General features: G+C 43.0%; 1 protein-coding gene and 1 long non-coding RNA gene across 2 annotated transcripts in view; one reads left to right on the top strand and one right to left on the bottom strand.

Moving 5' to 3' along the window:
• FAM124A (family with sequence similarity 124 member A) overlaps positions 1 to 1,777 on the bottom strand; it is a 72,846-nt gene extending 71,069 nt beyond the window's left edge. The window contains exon 1 of the mRNA XM_019752183.3: positions 1,275 to 1,777. Within this exon, the coding sequence (XP_019607742.3) occupies positions 1,275 to 1,339 (65 nt within the window). The 5' untranslated portion in view covers positions 1,340 to 1,777. The remainder of the gene's footprint in view (positions 1 to 1,274) is intronic.
• Positions 1,778 to 4,288: 2,511 nt separating this feature from the next.
• Positions 4,289 to 23,888, top strand: part of LOC148755090 (uncharacterized) — a 59,759-nt gene continuing 40,159 nt past the window's right edge. The window contains exon 1 of the long non-coding RNA XR_016019292.1: positions 4,289 to 4,437. This is a non-coding gene — a long non-coding RNA (uncharacterized LOC148755090). The remainder of the gene's footprint in view (positions 4,438 to 23,888) is intronic.

Raw genomic sequence — 23,888 nt, 5'->3', positions numbered from 1 at the left:
AGGTTACTCCACTGGAATATCATTGGGTTCTGTAGTGAACCATAGATGATTACAAATTTGGATAACAGGGAAAGTCCATTACAGGGTAAATGCTTTAGGGTATAAAGTCCCAGATTTGGGCTAACAGTGGCAGTGGAGGCTCCAAAAAAGAGTGGGGGTGGGCCTGCAGGAGGGGCTGAGTAGGGAGCCCTTCTTTGGGGCTGGTCAGACCCATGGGTCCATTCTGGACCTGGACTCTCTTTCTGCCACTCTCACAAGGTTGCCAACCCCTGAAATTAGTCTAAACCTCCCAACCTTCCAGGATGGAGGTTTTCTGTCTGGGCAGCTCCAGACCTCCCGCAGACAGGAAAAGACACCCTTTCCTCCTGGGTGGGTAAAGGCATCCTGGACGTGTGCTGACTCTGCATAGGGAAATCCTCTAGAGATAGGGGCTGGGAGGAAGACTTTACAATGACTTTCACCTCCTAAGAGACATTCAGGAAACCGGTTTTGTTGGGAGAGGGCTAATTAGTCTCCGAAGGTTTGGGGTAACTGTTTGAGTCCATTGAAGTGAACTCAAACTCTAAAGCAAACATTTCTCTACATAGGTCTTCGTCCCACGATCTTTATTCCACCTGTACCTAAGGCAAACAGTTATGGGTGGGGCAGGTGCGCAAAGAGGTGAGGAAGTTCGGCGGGGGAATGGAGGAGTTGGGGGTGGGGGATCTCGGAAAGCCATAGAATGAAAAATGCTATCCTCTTAGACGACTTCTGAAAGAGTTTTAGGCGCCGGGTGTCCTACCCTCTTTTCCTCATGCCCAAGCCCCCACCCCGGACTTCAGAGGGCTCGGGAGATACAAGAAGAAAGTCCTCACGAAACAAGTGCAAGAGCATCCCTTGTTTCTCTAAGGATGATCTCGGGGACACTGCATTTGCCTGGCACTCCACATCATCTCAGTAATAACGAGGGCAAGAGGGGCTGGGGTGGGGGCCTGTGGAGGGGGGTACTCTGAACCGTAAGTCCACTTTCCCCCATCCCCGGGGTGGGTCTATCCTGCCCCCGGGAGCCATGGACCACGCAACTCGGCTCTAAGGGCCGGCCTGGGGGGGCGCGGGCCCGCCACAGACTCTCTGGCTTCCCCGGGGACCCGGTGAGAGGGGCAGCCCCCGTCTCCCTGTTCCGCCGCCGCAGCTCCCGCTCTGCGGCTGGGTCCAAGAAGGTCCCGGGCCGGGGAGGAGCTGCCGCGCAACTCGGAGAGCGCCCCCCCCCCCGCCCACAGCCCGCGTCGGCTCACCCTCCGGTCTCCGCGCCCGAGTCCACGCACTCATCCTCCTCGCCAGCGCCCTCTTTGCGGTCCATGGCGCGCTCCCTGCCGCGCCCCGCTCGCGGGCGCCGGCGTGACCTGGGGCACGCTCCCTCGGGGCCGCCCAGCACAGTGCAGCCAGAGCTGGCGGGGCTCGCTGCTGGCGTCTCCACGCCCTGGCTAGGGCAAACGACTCCAGCGTCCACCGCGCCGCGCCCTCTCCTGGCCACCAGGGGCCGGGCACCAGTGGCCGCCCTCCCCGCCCCTCGCTGCTCAGCGGTGTGAGCGTGTGCGCGCTAGGGTAAGTGCGTGCACAAGAGGGTGTGTACTCCGGGTGTGAGGGTGTGCGCGCGGTGTGTGTATGTGAATGAGGGTATGTGCACGCGCAAGAGGGTGTGAGCGCCAGTGTAAGCGTGTGCGCGCAGATGTGCACATGTGCGCGAGCACGTGTGAGCTCGCGTGTTGCGCGCCTGTGTGTGGTGTGCGTGCATGAGTGGGAGAAGTGTGTGAGGTCGCGTGCGCCTGTGTTTGTGTTGTGACGGGTGAGGTATGTGTTTGGAAGTGCACACTTCTGTGTATGTACTGAACGCGATTGTTCCTGTGCCTGTCTGTGATTTGTAACTGCGGGCGGCGTGTTTAAGTGTATGGGAGCCACCCCTTTCCCCTGGGCCCACAATCTGTGAATCAGAGTCCCAGGGATTGCCCCGAGGTTCCCAAGACCCGCGCGGCGAACTGCACGGGGAAAATACCCCACCGCACAGTGAAATCAAGTAGGGATCTGTTTCATTTCTGGGAGGAATAGGAATATCCAGGTGTTTTCTTCTAGTTTCCTCAGAATTGCCAACACTGAATTCATTATCCCCTTTCTTAGCACAGGTCTGAGTGGCTTCCCACCACCCAGCTTTCCAGTTTACAATCGGTGTCATGCATTGTTTTGCTATTTTTTAACAAAATGTGTTTTAAAACAAAGACCATTTAATGTGCATTCAGTCAGGGGTTGTTGCAGTAAGGGGATAGATGTTTGTAAAGTACCCCTGTCAAGACCTTGGGTGAGTTAATGATCATTATTGGAGGGATTCACTTCCCTTTGTCAGATAAGGTGGTATGGAAGCTTAGGGGGAGGGAGGACCAGAAGCATTGGGTTTAATTCTGACAGCCCGGTCCAAGTCCTTAGAAGGCACTCATTTCTACTTCCTTCTGTTTTAAGACAAGTTATTTAATCTCTTTGAGGCTTAATTTACTTATCTGTAAAATAAGGCTATTGATATCTACCCTATAGCTTGTTGTGAATTTAATGAGATCGTGTATGTACAATACTTAACATTGGTCCTGACACATGCCAAGCGCTAGTCACAGGCAGCTATCGCTGCATTTAAAGCTAGCTACATTCCCAACTTGCAAAGCAGTGCCACTCTGGGTGACAAGTGATACCGTAAAGAGGAATATGTTGTTTTTCCTCTCTCCTGCTTCCCTCCCTTTATTTCTTCCTTCCCCACCTAAATATCACTTTCTGATGCTTATCTTAATTAAATTACACAAAAGAGAAAACTATTAATAAAAGAAGAATAGAAATGCAATCTCCTCATCAGGTAAATATGCCAACCCTGAATCTTAAGTGAATTTTCCTTACTGAGCATAAAATTCCTTTTACACAAAACAGACATGAATATATTCTACTCAATTTGTGCTCATTAGCGGAAAAAAAGGAACATGCCAGTTCTTCAAAGGAGATTTCTCCTGACCCCCAAGTACTGATTTCTAAAAGAAAATTCTCACGCGACCAAAGAAATTTTGTGAGTGATTTACTACACAATGACATTAATGACGATTTTAAATTTATCAATTCATTCAATGATTTAACCAGACAGGAGAGTGAATTCTGAATATACAAATGAGAGAAAACAGCAACAGATATGGTACCTGCCCTCATGGAGTTTGTAATCCAGAGGGGGAGACTAGTTAAGTGAATTAGATACCTTGAAATATATAAAACATAAATGGAGATAAATGCTATGAAAGAAAAGCATAGTGTGCCCCGAGAAAAAGAGAACATTTTAAATTTGAGTGTCAGGAAGGGATATTTTAGCCCTCTGCTGCCTCAGGGCCTTTGTGTTTGCTGTTCCTTCTCCCTGGAATACTTTCTGCCAGATTTTCTGCAAGACTCCTGCTATATGTCCTTCATGTTCAAATGGTCCCTCATCAGAGAGCCCTTCCCAAGTAATCCTACATCACAGAATCCCCTTACCTCTCCTACTCTTTCTTATAACTCTACCAGCACCTAGCATATGATAGATTTAGTTACTAATTACCTGCTCTTCCCTCCCCAACTTTACTCCAAGAATGCCAGCTCCATGAGAGCAAGGGCTCTGTTTGTTCCCTGCTATATCCCCAACACCTGGAGCAATAAATAAATAAAATATATCCATTTCTGTTTTACATAAAAGGAATTTTATGCTCAGTAAGGATAACTCATTTAAGATTTGCGGTTGGCGTATTTACCTGTGTTTTTTCTTGATTATGAGATTACACTTCTATTCTCCTTTTGTGAATGGGTAAATGAAAGGGAAGCAGACCCAGCGTGGAGGTAGGAAGTGAGGAGAGTGTCCCGGGTGGGGACTAGCAAGTGTGAGGCAGGGTGGGGCACTGAGTATGTGATTAGAGGGGGAGTAAAGGAAACCTAGGTGACTGGAAGAACACAATATGGCAGAGATGATAGACATTTCTACATAAATCTGACATCTCCTGGAAATCAATAGACAATTACTGCCTATTTGGAAAGTGGAAGGACAAATACAGTATCAATGAAACCAGATGAAAGGGAGTGATAAAAGTGGAAAAATAGATAAGTATAATGAACATTCTACCATCTTGTTATTCTTATAGCCACTAGTGAATCTACCTTTGTCTATTCTGTGTGGGGATAATTCATATTTGTCACTTCATTTAACCCTTGACAAAGAAATTTCTGTGAAGTAGGTGTATTTTTCCATTTTACAGTGGAGGAAACTAAACTGCAGTGAGTGCCTGCCCCAGGCCACCCAATGAGTGAATGGAGCAGCCAGGTGACCCTTATATGCGATGGAGTTCTTGTCATCTACCTGGAGGGCTAATGGATGGGCCAGTCCATCCTCAGGAAGACTGCATTAAGAAAAAGGTCAGAGAAGAAAGAGTGAAATTAGCATGGCCTTTAGAAGGAGGGCTGTGGAAAATGAGATGCTACTTAAATTATTTCAGTCTTTTTTAAATATACAAAGAAAGGTCAGACCAGATAAAAAGCTTGGGCCACATCTCAAAATGATGCATTGATTCAGGTCCCCTCGACCACAGGGACACAAGTGTTATCATTTATCTTTGGCACAGTATCTGATGGCAACTCAGTGATGCATTTATTATCTGGAAGAAAAGTGTGAAGGTAATCACTATCCCTCTGAGCTGACGTATCATGGTTCTGTGTGGGCTCCCACTTCAATCCTAGGGTCTTAGGAGCCTCATTTTATTTGTTATTTGTTTGGAAATAGAGCTGTCAGCAGGGAATCAGCAGGAGGACTTGCCGTGCTCACCATAGGGTATCTTGCCCATAATCTTGCATGGTTCCCTGGCTCTACTTCTAACTATTTAGCATCAATCACGTTAATCATGGGAGTACAATGCCCTCCTCCCTCACCCCTGTAAGATGGGAGCAGAGGAGTGTCACTGGTTTGCTTAGGGTGCTCTGCCTGCTGCCCTAAAGATTTTCCCATCAGAGTCTGAGGACAGCGTGGGAGGAATGCTGAGGTGTGGCAGGAAGTGTAATAGGCCAGGAAACGCAAAACCTGACCTCTGGACCTGAATCAGTCATGTCACTACCGTGTTTCCCCAAAAATAAGACCTAGCTGAAAAATCAGCTCTACTGTGTCTTTTGGAGCAAAAATTAATATAAGACCCGGTATTATATTATATTACATTATATTATACCGGGTCTTATATTAATTTTTGCCCCAAAAGATGCATTAGAGCTGATTGTCTGGCTAGGTCTTATTTTCGGGGAAACACAGTAGAGGAAAAGGGTAGACCATCAACTGTTTTAAAAGCTCTCACTACATGTCAGGGATTGTGGTAGGGATGTTACATTCATGATCTCTTTAATCCTCAATAAAACCTTATAAGGCTCCCATTATCCTTAAAATGGGTGTTGATATAAATCCTCATAGGAGACTTGGAGCTCTCTAGAAACTATGCATCATATAAATAAGATGTCACTGATTTTTTTTAATCACTTTTGCTCAAACAGCTCTAAACAACACTCTCATGTTGTATTTCACCGATAATACTTGTTTCAGTCTTTGTTGAGGTTGGTATTAGAAAACAAGTCCATTCATCCGTTTATTTATTGAGCACTCACTGTGCCAGGCAGTGGCTGGGTGCCCGGGACACAATGGGGAACAGGCCAGAAGCCGTGGCTGGCCTAATGGAGTTTTGAGGTCAGGAGAGGGCAGTTTATTATGTTCCAGGCCCCATGGGTAAGGCCAGGCTTTCCAACAAGACTACCCTTCCTTAGAGGGCTCCTGACACACACCTGACAGGTACACAGTGCCATCAGCCAGTAGAATAGGACTGGAATATCAAAGCCCTTTACTGGAGAAAAAAAATCTCAAAATAATCTGATGGAAAATAAAGAGATTGATGATGAAAGAGATTAGTAATGGAGAAGGCCAAAAGTAATTGGGAGCAGGCCAAGGGTTCTGAATAGCAGAAGATAAGCAGCTTTAAGATAAGAACTTTAAGGGCTAGAGATTGAAAACAGATAAAAAATGAAACTCTCCTGCACATGAGATTTTCCCGAATTTGAGTTTCAAGTCATAGGGAAGGAAGCTAGGCCGCTTCCACGGCATGAGTCTAAACCTTCTGGATCATTTGCTGTAAGGCCAGCCTGATCAACTACAGTTCTTTAAATGAAGTATTGGTTTAGGGTTGCCAGCAGCAATGAGAACTCGAAGATATATTGGCTTGGGAAGTTTTGTTCATTCATTTTTATTTAATTCTTTACTTTAAAAAACACATTTCCCGGAAACAAAAATTTCAGGTTAAAGAGAGACATGACAAAAAAAAAAAAAATCCAAAACTTTCTTCCAAGTCTCCAGAAGAGTTTGTCTGATGTGAAAAATAAATATTATGATCATGACAAGAAAAATTATAAACTATTGACAAATCTACTTAGACAAAGAAAGCCACTAGCCTTACATGTGAGCATAAGGGGACCAGATGGCAAGAGGAAAATGAAACTAAAGATAAACTGTTGAGTTGGAAAATAATCTCATTAAAATATAAATGACTCGGCTTCGATAAAGGAGAGCAGAGATAGTGGTCCTGCCTGGGAGCCTATCCAAGAACTCTCAGCCTGCAGTTTATGGGATGAGACCTGGAGTCCAAGACCAGACATCCGGCAACGTGCCCACGGTTACCCCTCCAACTGCCGGGTGGTGGGCGAAAGATGAGACGGAATGAGAAAGACCTCTGGAAAAGTGCTATGGAAACTTAAGAATATGGTGAAATCCTAGACCCAGGACATTGCCCTGTAGGCCCCTGTGAGGATAGATGTGCCTTCTGGGAATTGTGGTCAGGTCACCTATTTATCATCGTATTAATTCTCTAAACTTGGAAAGACTTGGCCCTCTGCCTCTTCTAATTCTCACACGTTCCTGCCCTGACCCAGTCTTCCACAGTTCTAACTGCCTATAGTTTGCTACGGCTGCCAGAACACCACACACTGAGTGGCTTAAACAACAGAAATTTATTTTCTCACAGTTCTGGAGGCTAGAAGTCCAAGATCAAGGTGTCAGCAGGTTTGGTTTCTCCTGAGGTTTCTCTCCTGGTCTTTCCTGTTTGTACACAGAGCCCTAGTGTCTCTTTGTGTGTCCAAATGTCCTCTTTTTATAAGGACATCAGTAATGTTTGATTAGGGCCCATCCTAAATGCCTCATTTTAACTTTATTGCCTCCATAAAGAACTTATCTCCAAGTACAGTCACATTCTAGGTACTGGTGTTAGAGCTTCAATATATGAATTTGAGGTACACAATTTAGCCCATAACACTGCCTTTGAAGAAGTCTCAGGTAGGAGGCAGGATAGTATGTATCACAGGTGGACTGAATTTTGATGCTGGCCAGACTGTCCAAGTTCAAACCCTCCCTCTCTCCCTAGGTTTGTGATCTGGGGCAGTTACTCAACCCCTCTAAGAATCAGTTTCCTTGTTTGTATCACTGGCACATTAAGAGCTTTGTGAGGACTGAGAAGTTATTGTATGGAGAGTGCTGAGCTAGTGTCTGGCATGTGGGAAATGTTGGATATTACCATTTTGCTCTGTAGTCAGCTTCCAAATCTGTCTCTCTCTCCATGCACTCTCTTGGGTATGTGTCTACTGTCCAAATGCACTTGACCCTCTCCCCACGAATGCCATGCACTCTCTCCTCAAAATGATGTTTACCTGGGCATCCTGCTGGATCTGGTCCATATAAGACAGAGACCCTGCCCTTGAACCCTGACAGTCATTAGTGGGTGATCCAGACCAATAGACCCCAAACCTCAATACACTGTCATTAATGTTATGACAGATGTGTGTGCAATTCAATTTAGAAACGTGTACAAGATGCTGTTAGAGCCAGTGGAAGGGAGGAAACAATACACCCTGAATAGGTGGGAGGGGAGGGGGTAAAGAGGAGGAATTAATGGGAATGAATTTCTCAGAGTAACAAACGAAGGTTGAGACTTAAAGAATGAATTAAGTTCACCGAATAGAAAGAGGGAAGGTCAGAAACTGTTCTTTTCTGAGGTCTAGGCCGTTCAGCCGTCCTTTCCAGCCCCCTACTGCTGCTTCTGGTATGTTGGTATTACAGGCATCCTAGTTCCTCCCCTCGTCCAATGAGGACCTTGGCATTTGCTCACTGTCATCCTTTCCACCCCAGTTCTTGCCTTCATTTTGTGCCTGCTCCAACCGCAATTTAAAATTCCAAGATATAAATTTATGACTACCAGTTTCAGTCCATTCTGCCCTTGATTCTATCTCCCCACCTGTTCCTTAACCTCATACAGACTTCTTGTTATGTATCTCAGAGTTGAACCACCCTGAAAGGTCTCTGGATAGATCTGCTGCTTCGAGAGCTATTGCCCTACAGCACAGTTTTAAGGACATTCATTTCCACCATCTACTCATAGAAGACAACCCCGTGCTTATCCCACCTTGGCTCTCTTTCCAGCCTCGTTTCTCTCTCTACCCTCTTTCCACTCTCTGTGATGGATCCTGCCTCCTGGTCCATCAACTGCTCTGTATCACGGATGGCACTAAACTCTGGGGACACACAGATAAAAAGGGCACAATACTTGCCCTTAAATGGCTGCCAGTATATTCAAGAGTTAAGAAGTAACCTGACAATTTGAAAACAATGTGATAACCATTCCCAAACCCAAAGTCAGGCTGAGGAAAGTCCTCCTTTCCCCCATAATCCCCCTAGATATTTTATGTAACACCTATTGGTATATTCACCTTACTTGCTTTTCTTTTTTACCTATGTCTGGGGGTCCTGAGCCCTTTTTCTGTGTTGTGGGTTTACAAGTACTGTGGGATCGCTGAATGAGGAACCCTATTGGGTGGTCTGACTGGAGATGTTAAGCAAAGCCTCAGATTCAGACGTTTGCTCTGCTGGGTCAACCAATAAGCAGTGTCCTGAGTAGATGAGCTGTCCTTAGGGTGGCAACAAGAGGAACAACTGACAGTATCTTTGGGGTTCCCCGATACTGGCAACAAAGCTGCTTGCTCTGGCAACATGGTTGCTGTTTTTAATATAGTCTGAGAACCTGACCTTCTCAACACCCACAGTGAGTACCTTCAAAATAAAATCGTTCCATCTAAGGCTCCTATTGCCAGAAACTACACTATTGCTTGCCCTTTCTCTCTGCTCTGTCTTTAATCTCTCCTCAGGTCTCTCCCATCAACAGTTAAATACACTCACCTCTCTCATGTTGAAAGAGAAAAAAGTCTTTGTAACCCCACATCACTTTTGTCAACTGCCATTCCTTCACGCAGTAAATTTCCTGAAAGCGTTGTCCAATTTGTAATCTCTATTTCCTTTCCATTCTAGATAGGTTTCAGTTTGCTTAGACATGGTTGATGCCTTCTTTCTTTTTGGAACAGGCTCTTCCCTTGGTTTTCATGGTATGATGCTCCTGGGTTTTCTTCCCACCCCTCTGGTCCTGTCTACTTTGTCTGCCATGCAGCTTCCTCTATGGTCTTTATGGACTGGAGTCCTCCAAGTCTTTTCCTAAGCTCTCTTCTTTGCACCCTCTCCCTTGGCCCCTGATTTCAATTGATACACATATGATTTCTAATGAGAATCCAGCTCTGACATCTCCTCTGTGCCTCAGACCTGTTGATCTTATATCTCCTTGACAGCTTTTCTTGGATATCTCGAAGGAACTTCCAATTAAAGTTATACAAACTGAAATCATGATCGCCAACCCCCCACCTCCATTCCCCTATCCTAACTCCTGCCATGATTGTCCTCCCTGTTTCTCATCTCAGTGAGGAGAAAGAACCATTATCTGTCCTAGTTTGGAAGCCAGAGATTAGATGTCATCCTTTTTTTTTTTTTAAATTTTATTGGGGAACATTGGGGAACAGTGTGTTTCTCCAGGGCCCATCAGCTCCAAGTCTTTGTCCTTTGGTCTAGTTGTGGAGGGCGCAGCTCAGCTCCAAGTCCAGTCGCTGTTTTCAATCTTTAGTTGCAGGGAGTGCAGCCCACCATCCCATGTGGCAGTTGAATTGGCAACCTTGTTGTTCAGAGCTCACACTCTAACCAACTGAGCCATCCAGCCGCCCCTCCAGAAGCTCAGCGGCAGCTCATTGCCTTCAGTCTAGTTGTGGAGGGTACAGCTCACTGGCCCATGTGGGAATTGAACTGGCAATGCTGTTGTTTAGAGCTTGGGCTCTAACCAACTGAGCCGTTTGGCCACCCCTAGATGTCATCCTTAAAATACTCTCTTTCCTTTAACCATTGATCAATTCATCACCAAGTTCTGTCATTTCTGCTTGCTAGATGTGCCCTGTAATATTAATCTTTCCTTCTACTCCACTGCCATCTTCTTAGTCCATTTTTTTCTCTTTTCTAGACTACCTTATTATACTAGTCTTTTAGATGGCTTCCCACATCCATTCCTGCCCTCTTATCCAGCCAGAGTGCTCTTCCTGAAAGACAAATCTGGCCATGTCATCCCTTCAGAAGGGATTGCAATGGCTTCCTGGTGCTGTTAGGATGGAGACCAGAATTGTATCAAGTGTCCAGTCCCCCACCCCATTCTTTCTGTGTTCTCTCTGCACCAAGTACACTAGCCTTGTTTAGTTCCTCCAATGACTACTTTCTTTCCAGGCACATACCTTTGCATATGCCAGTTTCTCTCTCTAGAATACTCTTCCTGGCTCCTCTTCACCTGGTTGACTGCTACTTGGTTGTCAGATCACCTGTCATTTTTTATTGCCTCCTTGACTAGATTTCTGCATTCAGAGAACCTTAACAAAGTGGTCATTTTAGATTTGGTTGTGTGGTTCTTTGATCATTCCCTCTTTTCACCTCTAAATTACAAGCTTCATGAAGACCAGATGATTCCATTCACCATTGTACCTCCACTGTGTAACACAATGCTCGACACATGGTGAGCATCATTACAGCAGATGCTTCTATGCCAGCATTCAATACAAGCCTAGCACACAGTAGGGATTCTTCAAATGTTGCTGGAAGGGTGACTGAACACATGGGCTGTGAATATTATGATGCCTTTTTTAAGCCCTTGGAGGAAACTAGAAAAGTTCTCAAAGATGTTCACTTTCTTTTTAAAAAAGACTTACGAGTACAGTTTTATTAAAGCATTCTTCATGGGCAGGACAGAATATGTAAAAGAGCAGACACAGTTCAAATAATTTTCATCCCACTGGGAGATTTACTTACTGGAAGAAGCATGAAAAAAAAAGGGTACACTGAGTGACAGTGGTTAATTCCCAAAACCCCTCAAAAATTGACCCAAGTGACCTTGGACTCTTCCAGGCATGAGTAGTCTAATGTGGAAAACATTATGTTGTGAATGGTTGTGCTTTGATGATTTCACTTTTCCATAATATTTTCCAGGATTCAAAGTATTATTATATCTGGATCATCTCTAGGTGAATTAGGTCATTTTCTTCCCAGTCTGTTTTTGACTAGCAATGTCCTGCCGTGAGGGTTGTTGATACCATGTCACCCCAGGGTTCTCACAGGATAGAGGTTGCTAAGCAGTGAGAATTGTTTGTTGGACATTGTAGAATCTTCTCTTCTGGAGGGGAAAGAGCTGCCTTATAAACATAAGGATTCCTTAGTTCCTTGGGGTTAGGTTAAACATTCTCCTGTGGATGGGAGTAGATTGATTCCATGAGTTCCCCTGGTCTCTCTCTGCATGATGATTCCATGATCCTATTAATGTTTGACAGAAGGGCAAGTCTAAATGTGCAATTCCATATAACCCCTGAGTTTTCTCCTGGGGATGAAATTGAATAGAAAATGGAATATATCACCGTGATGGGAATCTGGCTGTGTGCTTTGGAATAGTAACTAGCTGCACAGCTTGGTCACCTAGGAAACAAGCAAAGCCCAATATGAGGATCTCGGCGGGCTTATGCTACTGACTCAAAATTTATCTGGATTTGGCTTCATGGTGGGAGTGCAAGTGATATTTTATTTGTGAGTCTGGGAACACTGACAAATGGTGTTCTAAGTGATTTAAGAGAACAACAGTGCATAACATAAAAGATCAAGGTGTAAACACTGGCTTTATGTTAAAAAGGTGGTATGTGGGTTAGTGAGCTGTGGAAAGCTTTAGGTCATTTTATACATGATGCTAAATATCAGAATGATTCCTGAAAAAAATGGCTGCCAAACATCTGCCTATTTGGTTTACGTGATGCCAAACATTAGGATATTTGGAAACATTCAGACATCTGACATTGCAGGGACAAACTTTGTGGATGAACAATTATGTGGTTTTTCTTTGAATTCCTTATTATGGTGCCACATAAATCATTTTTGAAAAGTTCCTTTATTATATGTAACTGGGATTTACATTTATGCATTTCTAAACATAACCTATGGCTATCCAGAGAGTTGTTTTTCAAAAAGGGAAACATTTTCTGATTCTATCATGGGATTTTCCCCAAGAGAAAAATTATAGACACTTCAGTTTGACCTGCCAGCAGCAGCCCCACACAGAGGGCCCGCCCTTCTCCCTAAAGGACTCCCTTCCCTGGACATTATCCCTGCAGGATTGCTCGTGTCTCTGGATGCTGCTGCTTCTCAGATTCCTTTGCCAGAGTCTAGAGATCACTCTGACTTCTTGTGTTGGAGTCTCAGTGTTACCCTAGTTCCACTCATTCTCCACTTATCTCCTCGGTGACCCTATGCATGCTCATGACTACAAGTACTATCATTATGCCAATGACTTCTGAATTTGTATCTTTGGCCACTTCTCCCAGCTAAGTCCCATTCTCTACATGGCATTTTCACTTGGATGTCTCAGAGATGCATCAAATTCAACATGTCCAGAACAGAAATGATAATCTTCCTCCCCAAACCTGCTGCTTTTCCTCCATGTTTCTTAGTAAATAATCCCATCATCCACCAGAAACCAAGGAGTCATCTTTGATAGCTCCACCTGTCCCACCTTTTACATCCAATCATCACAAATACACCTCATAAGTGTCTTTTGAATGGTCCTTTTCTCTCCATCTCCAATATCACCCCCTTGGTCCAACATCATTGCTGACCAAGATGACTGCAATACCTCCTAATTGGCATCCTTTATCCACTCTTGCCTTCTAACAATCTATTCTCTACATCAGGTAGAGACATTTTATAGAAATGCAAACCAGGTCATGTTACTACTCTGCTTAAAACTCTTCTGTGATCTCCTAACACCTCCAGGAACAGGCCAAGACTATAAATTGTGTCTTAGAAATGTTGGGCTTGACATGCCTGTGACATTCAGTTAGGGCAGATGCACATAGAGGTCATAGTAGGAGAGGTAACTAGAGCCGTTTTGCTGTAACAGAACCACGTGGAGATGTTATCAAGATAAACCAAGTGTTCCCCCAGTCAGGGCTCACAGAATGGCAGTCATACCAGGTGTGGTTAGAGGGTGGGGAACTCTAGTTTGCTAGAAGCTTCCAGTATTTTAGGGGGCTGTTTTGTATATACCTAACTCATAAGAGATTGAAGTACAAGCATTGATGTACGATCATGTCAATTCATTAATTTGGAGTGAGACATATAAGTACCAAATTCTTCCAAAGAGTGTATTGTGTTCTTTTTCTAAAGACAAATAACTGTAAGATAAATTGTAATCAGAAGGTTGCCTGCTGAACATGAAATCCAAGCAAGGGAAGTACGATGACTGATTCTTATTGAGTCATTGGTCCAGAATATTCATATACCTGTTTCCAGCCTCTATTGATGCTGTGCCTTAAAAAGTCCTGTTTGTGCTTAGCTAAAGTGGAGGTTGGATAAAAACAATGAAGCAGTTTTTACTTTTATATGAAAATGTTTTTCTACAAGTGGTTTTTGTTCCCTTATAAAAGCAAAACAAAAAAACAGCAAACAACCAAAGAAAAACACAAGGCTAGGGAAATATTCAGTTAGAAATATTTAGTTCAAAATGTATTGTAATATGAAAGAACTGTATTCTCAACAGGAACCAGACAGAAAAAGGTTGTAATTCATTAAAATTTTTCCCTGAGGAGGATAAAGCAGTTGAGAAAATAGTCATTTGATTCCTCTCTTCTGCTTGGGTCTTAGGGAAACAAACAAACAAACAAAAACAAGAGAGAGAGAGAGAGAGAGAGAGAGAGAGAGAGAGAGAGAGAAAGACCATGCTTCAGATGCAGTTGCCTTGGGGAAAAAGAATCAGTGAGAAGCAAGCTCTGCTCTGAGGAGCAGAAATTGGGGGAGGCACAATAAGTGTCCTGAGCTCAAAACTGCTGAGATTTGTGGTCTGCCTGCTCCTCTCTGCCCATTAGGATGACAGTGAGAATTTAACTCTGAGCCAGACACTGTTTGACACCCTTTGAAATATATTAACTCATTGAATCCTTAAATTTCTGTGAGGGGGACACTATTTATCATCACTCTGCAGACAAGAAAACTGAGGCACAGAGAGGCAGGTAACTTGATGAAGGCACATAGCCAATATTGGCTGCATTGGGGTTCGAACCCAGGTGGTTTGAATCCCAAATTCACAGTCTCAAGATCCCAGCCTATTTATTTTGCTCTTCCTGGGAGAGACAGAGACAGAGACAGAGAGAGAGAGAGAGAGACCCCCAAGTTGGTCCCAGAAGAGCCAAAAACATCACGACTGTGGTAGGTCACAGTCCTCTTGAGGAGACGTAGGTCTGCAGCCATGGAGGGTTTCCTCCTGAGGACCAGGGTGAGGGAGGGGGGCTGGGGTGTGGGTGCCTTTCCTATTTTTTATTTCTTACCCACATACCAAAAAAAAAAAAAAAGGGATTCTTTTCCTAAGAGCCTGGCTGCAGACTGCTTACCTCAGGCAAACCGTGGGGCAGGGTGGGGAGAACAGAGTGTAACCAACACGATGAGCTCTCAGGTCAGGTCACATGGCTTCCCTCTCCTCTGGTCTGCGTGTTGGACACACAGATAGAGCCTCACGGTCTTGCTCTTTCTCTAGGCCACTTGCTGACCACATTCTTCTATAAAGTCTTTCCTCAGGAAGAGCAAAATACAATGGCTCATATTTCTCCTTTCTTAGTTAAAAATCCCACACCAATGGTGCTTCTCTGAGATGAAAGAACGCCCAAGGCAGCTTGATTGGTCTTGGACAGACACAAATAGCATCAGTTTTGTATTTATACACAATCCCTTTGTTTTCTTCTATGAATGTTTAACGTTAGTACTGTGCTGTTGGATTTTCTGTTTAACACTCAGCTGGTGACATTACTTATAAGTTACAAAGGTAATTGCCATGGGGATGGGCAAGAAAATTGCCTCACTTCTCCCTATGGATTAATGTAGGAAGACTGTTATGAGCATTTAAGTGAGAGCCAGTGAGAAAAGAGTCAGAGCAGACCCTGGTAAGAACAATATTTAAGGGAAGAGCAGAGGAAGGAGGAGACTAGGAAAGAACAATCGTGGATTAGTGAGAAACCATGTCATGGAAGCCAAAGTAGGTGAGAGTTCGGGGAAGGGGCTTAGTCATCAAGGATCTCAAATACTATGTGGAGGTCAAGTAGGATGTCATCCATGAAGAAGCCATGAAGAAGTCGCTGAGAAGAATCACAAAGCCTGACAGAAAAGGGAAACGACGTGTCATTAAAACAATTGAGAAGCTATGGCTCATAGTCAGACACGTGGAGAGCTGGGCAGTAGCCAGGTTTGTTGATTCCAGGCCAGGGGTTACAGATTTAAATCAGACTTGAGCGTTAGGCAATGTGAACCTGCATCTAGTTATATGGGCAGATGACTCCATTAGGCAGGTGTGCACTGGGTGTCCCGATTGGCATAATCTCCATAACGGGGGGCTCAAATCTTGTGGCTCAGGGTCATTTGCAGAATTGCCCTGCATAGCTCCAACTTGTTAATAATCAACTTTGGTTCTCAGAGGAATCACCCATACTTTCTTGGGAGAGTCACCTCAATTGTCTTAGGCTAGTGATGTCAGCTTCAGTTCCCATAGAATAGTAATACCCATTTGGTTGAGATAATAAAATTGTTTTCTTGGTTAGTGTTTTTGACGCTAAGAAATACAGAAATGATAATGTAGATAAAATCTATTGTATTTATACTCCTGTGTTAAGTTCAGGAATGATCCTTGGATATTTGATTTGTAAAATTTAAAAGAAATTTAGCATATTATTTGATCACCACACTCCTACCCCAGTGCCTTTGTATTTGCTACTCTTTTGCGTAGAAAGTTTACTCCCAATACCCTTATGCCTTGCTTTACTAAATCCTTTAAGTCTGTATTCAAATATCAACTTATCAATAAAACTTTCCATAATAACTTTTTTAAAAAGTTATACTTCACCCCTCCATACTCTGCTTTATTTTCTTCATAGCACTAGCCACCATCTGACATACCGTGTTTTCCCAAAAATAAGACCTAGCCAGACAATCAGTTCTAATGCATCTTTTGGAGCAAAAATTCATATAAAACTGGATCTTGTATTATATTAAATGAGACCCAGTTTTATATTATAGTAAAATAAGACCAGGTCTTATATTAATGTTTGCTCCAAAAGATGCATTAGAGCTGATTGTCCGGCTAGGTCTTATTTTCGGGGAGACACGGAACTCTATATTTTAATTGTTGATTTGTCCCCCTTGTGCACCAGGTACTGTTCTAGGTGCCGGAGATATAATGGTAAACAAAACAGACTTACTTTTTTTTTTGAAAAATGCTTCTGTGAACTGCTTAGGGTTGGAATGAAGCTACAAGGGTAACCAAAGATAACTGAAAGATCTCAGGCACAATAAAAATGAAGAGAACAAAATTGTCTAAAAGGATTTCAAGCATCTTAACACAAATTATTTTATTAAGTTATGTTAAGTTAATAAAAGTTGAGTTTGTGGTAAGATTTCTTAATCTTAAAAATACATGCGTATGGTGAAATATTTCAAATAGAACAAAACTACATACAGTGAAAAATGAGGCTCTTTTCCATTCTAAACTTCTTGTCCTTTTGACCCAACTCCCTCCAAGAGTTTTTCTGCTTCCTTCTAGATATTTTCCATGCATATGCTCACATCTATGAATCTATTCTTTTTAACCAAACTAGAATATTATATATGGAATGCATTGCTTTGATCTTTTTCACTTCACCTATTTTAGAGCTATTCCTATATGAATACATTCAGACTTGCCTCCTTTTAAAAAAGCTTTCCTTTTAATATTGCATTGAATGAGTTGCCACATTTTAAAATAGTAACCTACTGATGAACTCAAACCATGGCTCAATGAATGTTCTTATAATAACTCTTTGTTACTTTGTCCATGTTTGTAGAATAGGTTGTTAGAAGCAGAATTGCTGATCTGAGTACAGTAGAGTGTGTAACACAAGAATTTAAAGCATTTCTTCTTCAAACCCTAGTTTGAAGAGCATAGAATCTGGTTTTACTTCCAGCATTCCCACTGTGTTAGTCGAACATGGGGCTTGATACTTCATCCTTTGCTGTCCAATTTCCTATTCTAATAATGAAAATATTTAATAGCTATGCAAACACCACACCAGAGATATAATTTATTAAATTGGCACCAGCAAGTACCACTACGCACTGGGAGCATTGACTTCATAGTACAATTCCACAAGCCTTTATTAAAGACTCATTCATGGGTCTGATTCATCCTTTTGTCTCAGTCATGTGTGGCCCTCAGCTACTGCAGAGAGGAGTACAGAGTATGCCTGCCGTGTCTCACCATCTGAAAGTGCAGCAGCTGCCCAGACTTTTAGCAGCCCAACAGCGGCCAGCAGGAGAGATTTCTATGGGCACTTATTAACTGAAGGAAGGAAAACCTTTTCTTTTAGAGATCCTGGGGAAATTCAGTCCCTTCCAGAACATCTGGGCTTGCTCCATTTCTGCCTTAACTGTGTGACACTGCAGGGATGGGGCAACCCATGTGGAAGTCCTTGCTAAGGATATTAGGGCAAGGGGAGCCAACCTGCATGTCTTAGGTTCATGAGCAGCTCATAGAACATCACAGACGGAGCTTAAAGGAGCTTTAGAGGGAAAACTGTTAATAAAATCAAACTTGTTTCTTTTTTTGCAATAGGGAAGAAATGATACCATGTTTCCCCGAAAATAAGACCTAGCCAGACAGTCAACTGTAATGCGTCTTTTGGAGCAAACATTAATATAAGAACCAATATTATATTATATTATATTATATTATATTATATTATATTATATTATATTATATTATATTATATTATTATATTTATTATATTAAGACCTGGTCTTGTAGTAAAATAAGACTGAGTCTTCTATTAATCTTTGATCAAAAGGACGCATTAGAGCTGATGGTCCGGCTAGGTCTTATTTTCAGGAAAACACGGTATTATAGGGGCATATTGAGAAAGGGGGAGCAAGATATGACCAAGAGGGCTGCGTGGGTCTAAAATTGTGGAGCCATCAGCATAAAGATGGCATTTAACATTGTGGGGAAGGAAAAGGTGACTCAGCCAGAGTGTAGATGGGGCAAAGACGAGAAGACCCAGTGCACAGAGGAACACCCCATTTAGAAGTCTGGTTGGGGTTACAGAATCAGAACAGGAGGTTGGGAGGGAGGGCAGCTATGGAAGAGGAAAAGTAGAAAGCACAATGAGACAAATACCATAAGAGACATTGCTTCCAGAATGCAGGAGCAGCCGTCTGCTGCAATCTGCTAATAGGCCAAGTCTTCCTTGGGTTCAGGCATGAGTCCATGGGGTTGAGAGTATGAGGGTTATTGTTGATGTTGAAAAGAATCCTTTCCTTGGAGTACAGAAACCGGAAGCCTTATTGAAGTGGGAGATGAAGAGGAAGAGGCAGCATTTATGGGCAAGTCTTGGTCATTTGTTCTGGAAGAGAGAACAGAGAAGTGGAGCATTAGCATTTTCTATAGCAAGTTCTTCAGAACGCTAGTTATATTGTGTTTCATCCATTAGAGCTGCTAAAACAAAATGCCATTTCTGTAAACAATGGAATCCCATTTCTGTAAACAACAGAAATTTACTTTTCACAGTTCTGGAGGCTGGAAGTTCAAGATCAGGATGCTGGCTGGCGTGGTTGAGTTCTGATGAGCGCCCTCTTCCAGGTGACAGACTGCTGCCTTCTCATTGTATCCTCATTTGGCAGAGAGAGCGCTCTCTGGGGTTGTTCTTATAAGGGCACTAATCCCATCACGAGGGTTCCACTCTTGTGACATAATTACCTCCCAAAGGCCTCCCCGTCTAATAATATCACATTCGGGTTAGGATTTCAATGTATGAATTTGGGGGAGACGCAAGCATTCAGTCCATTGCATATTAGGTATTAATTGTTTTAATGCAAGTGAAAAGCTCTGAGAAACTTAGGTTTAAAAACATCTTTACTACCTATCCTTATAGAGCCTTGGTAAGTTAATGTGTAGTATGAGTTTTCCTCCTTATTTGATACCAGAAAGCTTTTTAAGAATTTTTTATTTTTCAATTATGCTTGACATTCAATATTATATTAGCTTCAGGTGTACAGCATAGTGGTTAGAAAGTTACATCACTTACAAAGTGATCCCCCTGATAAGCCTAGTACCCCCCTGCTACCATGCATAGTAATTGCAATATTATTAACTATAATCCCTAAACTGTACTTTACATCCCTGTGACTATTTTGTAACTGCTAATTTGTATTTCTTAATCACTTCATTTTTTTTCACCCAGCTCTCCAACCCCCCTCCCATTTGGCAACCATCTGTTTCTTCTCTGTATCCATGAGTTTGTTTGTTTTGCTTGTTAATTTTTACTTTTTGTTCCATGTCTGAGATCATATGGTATTTGTCTTTGTCTGACAAATAATCTTTTGTCTGAAATAATCACTTAGCATAATGTCCTCTAGGTCCATCCATGTTGTCACAAATTTCATTCTTTTTTATGGCTGAGTAATATTTTGTATATATGTACCACATCTTTATCCTTTGGAGCATATAATCCATTTACATTTAAAGCAATTATTGATAGATATGTAATTATTGCCATTTTATTAGTTGTTTTCTAATTGTCTTTTAAATTCTTCTTTGTTCCTTTCTTATTCTCTTGCTCTTTTATATGTTGATGACTTTCTATAATGTTGAGTTTGGATTCCTTTCTCTTTATTTCTTATATATCTCTTGTAGATTTTTGGTTTATGGTTGCCATTTGCTTCAGATACACCAAGTTATGTTTATAGCAGTCTATGTTAAGTTGATGGTCGCTTAAATTTGAACATATTCTAGAATCACTACGATTTTTACTCACCCCCTCCATGTTTATGTTTTTGTCATTATTTGTGTGTGTGTGTGTGTGTTTGCGTATATCCCTTAATTTACTATTGTAATTACACATGATCTTCCTACTTTTAATATTTGTACTAGCTTTAGTGTTGGTTGATCCACTGTTTTTATTATGTGGTTTCCTTCGTCAGTGAGGTTTTTTTTTTTTGCAATATTTTCTTATTTATTTGTTTTACTTTTTCCCCTTCTTCTTGAATAAGTCCCTTTTACATTCCTTGTAATACTGGTTTGGTGGTGATGAATTTCTCCAGCTCTTTCTTGTCTGGGAAGCTCTTTATTTCTCCTTCGATTCTAAATAATAGCCTTGCTGGGTAGAACAATCTTGGTTGTAGGTCCTCGCTTTTCATCACTTTGAATATTTTGTGTCGATCCCTTCTGGCTGCAAAGTTCCTGTTGAGAAATCAGCTGACAGTCTTATGGGAGCTCCCTTGTAAATAACTATCTGCTTTCCTCTTGCTCCTTTGAATATTCTGTCTTTGTCTTTAAACTCTGGCATTTTAATTGTGATGTGTCTTGGTGTGGGCCTCTTTGAGTTCATCTTGCTTGGGACTCTCTGCACTTCCTGGACTTATATGTCTATTTGCTTGACCAGGTTAGGGAAGTTTTCAGTCATTATTTCTTCAACTAGATTTTTAATCCCTTGCTCTCTCTCTCCTCCTTCTGGTAACTCAATGATGTGAATATTTGTATGCTTGATGTTGTCCCAGAGGTCCCTTAAACTATCCTCATTTTATATATATATATTTTTTTTTTTTGCTGTTCTGATTTGGTGTTTTCTGCTATCTTGTCTTCTAAATTACTGATTTGATCCTTTGTTTCATCTAATCTGCTGTTAATTCCATCTAATGTATTCTTTACCACTTCAATTCCACTTCAGTTATTGTATTCTTCATTTGTAACTGGTTCTGTTTTATGTTTTGTATCATATCTATATATCTATATATCTATATATCTATATATCTATCTCCTATCTCTTTGTTAAAGTTCTCACTGAGATCATCTATTCTTCTCCTAAGTTCATTGAGCAACCTTATAACCAGTGTTTTGAATTCTGCATCTCGTAGATTGCTTGCCTCCGTTTTGTTCTTTTTCTGGAGTTTTGTCCTATTCTTTCATTTGGGACATGTTTCTTTGTCTCCCCATTTTGGCTGCCTCCCTTCTATGTATTAGGTAGGGCTGCTATGTCTCCCAGTCTTAGGAGAGTGGCCTTATGTAGTAGATGTCCTGTGGTACCCAGTGGTGCAGTCTCCCTGGTCGTCTGAGCTGGGTGCTCCAGGGGTGTCTTTTGAGTGGGTTGTGTGTGCTCTCCTGTTGTAACTGAGCTTTGATTGTTATTGGCACATCAGTAGGTGGGATTGAATCTCAGGCTGACTGGTGAGGACTGGCCATGACTATAGCAGATAAGCTGTTGTGTTGGGGCTGATCCCATAGGGTGGGATTTGGTTTAGCAGGCCTCTGGTGCCCTGCCAAGCCACCCTTTGGGTGTGTTATTTGTGGTGCTAACTGGGTGGTGCTTTGGAGTGGTCCAAAGCTGGCCACCAGGTTTGTTGGTTATGGGGCTTCTTGGGAAGGGGTTCAGTCCAGGCCCAGGTCAGCAGCTGCCTGTGCCTGGCCCAGAGCCACCTGTAGGAACTACAAAATGATCTGTGGTTGTTAGCTGTTTGTACTGGGCTTGGAGGCACTTGGGAGAAGCTATGCTGTGAACCAAGGCTGGCAGCCACTACTGCCAGTCTTGGAGCCACTTAGCAAGAGGTACAGGGCACACTGAGGCCAGCCTCTACTTGTTTGGGGTTTGTGGACCTTTCAGAGATCTTAGGAAAGACCACAGAATGGCCAGTTATGTGGATTAGCCCTTGAAAGATGCTGGGGACAGGGGTGTGAATTGGGTGGGGTGAGGTCTGAGACAAACACCCAGGTAGGGTGAGAATGGTGTTAGTCAGGTTAATGGAAACTCGGATTTGGTGCTCACCTGTTCCTGTAGGCTGTGTGTGGGGTGGTGGTGGGGAGGGTTCAAAAAAGGAACAATGGCGCCTGCTGGAACTTTATTCCTGGAGAGAGTTGCCCCTTCAGCCCTCGCCCTATACCCAGACAATTCAGTTCCTCGCTGTATGTCCCTGGTGACTTTAAACTGCTGTCTCTTCTCTGGAGCTTAGGGCAAGTGTTTGTGAATGAGTGAGTCTGTGCTTGGTCCTTTTAAGAGGATGCCTGAGTCTACAGCAGCCCTCCCTCTCATCCCAACTCAGTCCCTGCTGATTTTCATAGCTAGTTGTTGTGGGGACTCTTCTTCCCTGCAATGGTGCTCTGGGCTGAGGAGCCCAGTGTAAGGCTTGGACTCCTCATTCCTCAGGGGCCACCTCTGCAGCCGAGATAGCCCTTCCAATTCTTTTTTTTTTTTTTTTTAAGATTTTATTGAGGAAGGGGAACAGGACTTTATTGGGGAACACCGTGCACTTCCAGGGCTTTTCTCCAAGTCAAGTTGTTGTCCTTTCAATCTTAGTTGTGGAGGGTTCTGTTCAGCTTCAAATTGTTGTTCTTTCAGTCTTAGTTGTGGAGGGCGCAACTCAGTTCCAGGTCCAGTTGCCGTTTTCTAGTTGCAGGGGGCACAGCCCACCATCCCTTGCGGAGTCGAACCAGCAACCTTGTGGTTGAGAGGACACGCTCCAACCAACTGAGCCATCCATGAGCTCAGCGGCAGCTCAGCTCAAGGTGCCATGTTCAATTTTAGTTGCAGGGGGCGCTGCCCACCATCCCTTGCGGGAGTCGAGGAATTGAACTGGCAACCTTGTGGTTGAGAGCCCGCACTCCAACCAACAACTGAGCCATCCAGGAGGCAGCTCAGCTCAAGGTGCGTGTTCAATCTTAGTTGCAGGGGGCAGAGCCCACCATCCCTTGCATGACTCGAGGAATTGAACTGGCAACCTTGTGGTTGAGAGCCCACTGGCCCATGTGTGAATCGAACTGGCAGCGTTTGGAGTTAGGAGCACGGAGCTCTAACCTCCTGAGCCACCGGGCCGGCCCCTCCCTTCCAATTCTTAACTGCCACACGTGGGTGTGGGACCAGCCTGTTTCTCATCTCCTACCAGTCTCTGTGTGGCTTCTTTTTTATATCCTTAGTCATACAAATTCTGTTCAGCTAGACTTCAGGTGGTTCTCACGGGTGGTTGTGCTATAATTTAGTTGTAATTTTGATGTGGCCATGGGAAGAGGCACACATAGTGTTCACTTACTCTATCATCGTAACTTTTTTTTTCCCCAAGTTGTATCTTATGGGACTAATGGAGCAAACTTTAGGAAACACATACCGAGTTTACCTTAATTTTTGTCTTTAAATTTTATAGATGTAAGATACAGTAAAACTTACTAAATGCACATTTTTGTGTCCTTTGTAAAACAGTAGTAAGCATATTATTAATTGAGTCACTCAATGTGCATTATACAAAAAAAAAAAAAAAATCTGTGACAAATTCCGCCTACAAATCAATACCAGAAAAAAATAAATTACTTCTCTGAACTGGAACATTTAAAAATATCGATTAGGACACA

Source organism: Rhinolophus sinicus, chromosome 16 (assembly GCF_057876585.1).
Source record: "Rhinolophus sinicus isolate RSI-liver-muscle chromosome 16, RSI-T2T, whole genome shotgun sequence".
Taxonomy (NCBI): Eukaryota; Metazoa; Chordata; class Mammalia; order Chiroptera; family Rhinolophidae; genus Rhinolophus; species Rhinolophus sinicus.
Note: the sequence above shows the minus strand (reverse complement) of the source record. Positions and strands in the feature narration are given on the sequence as shown.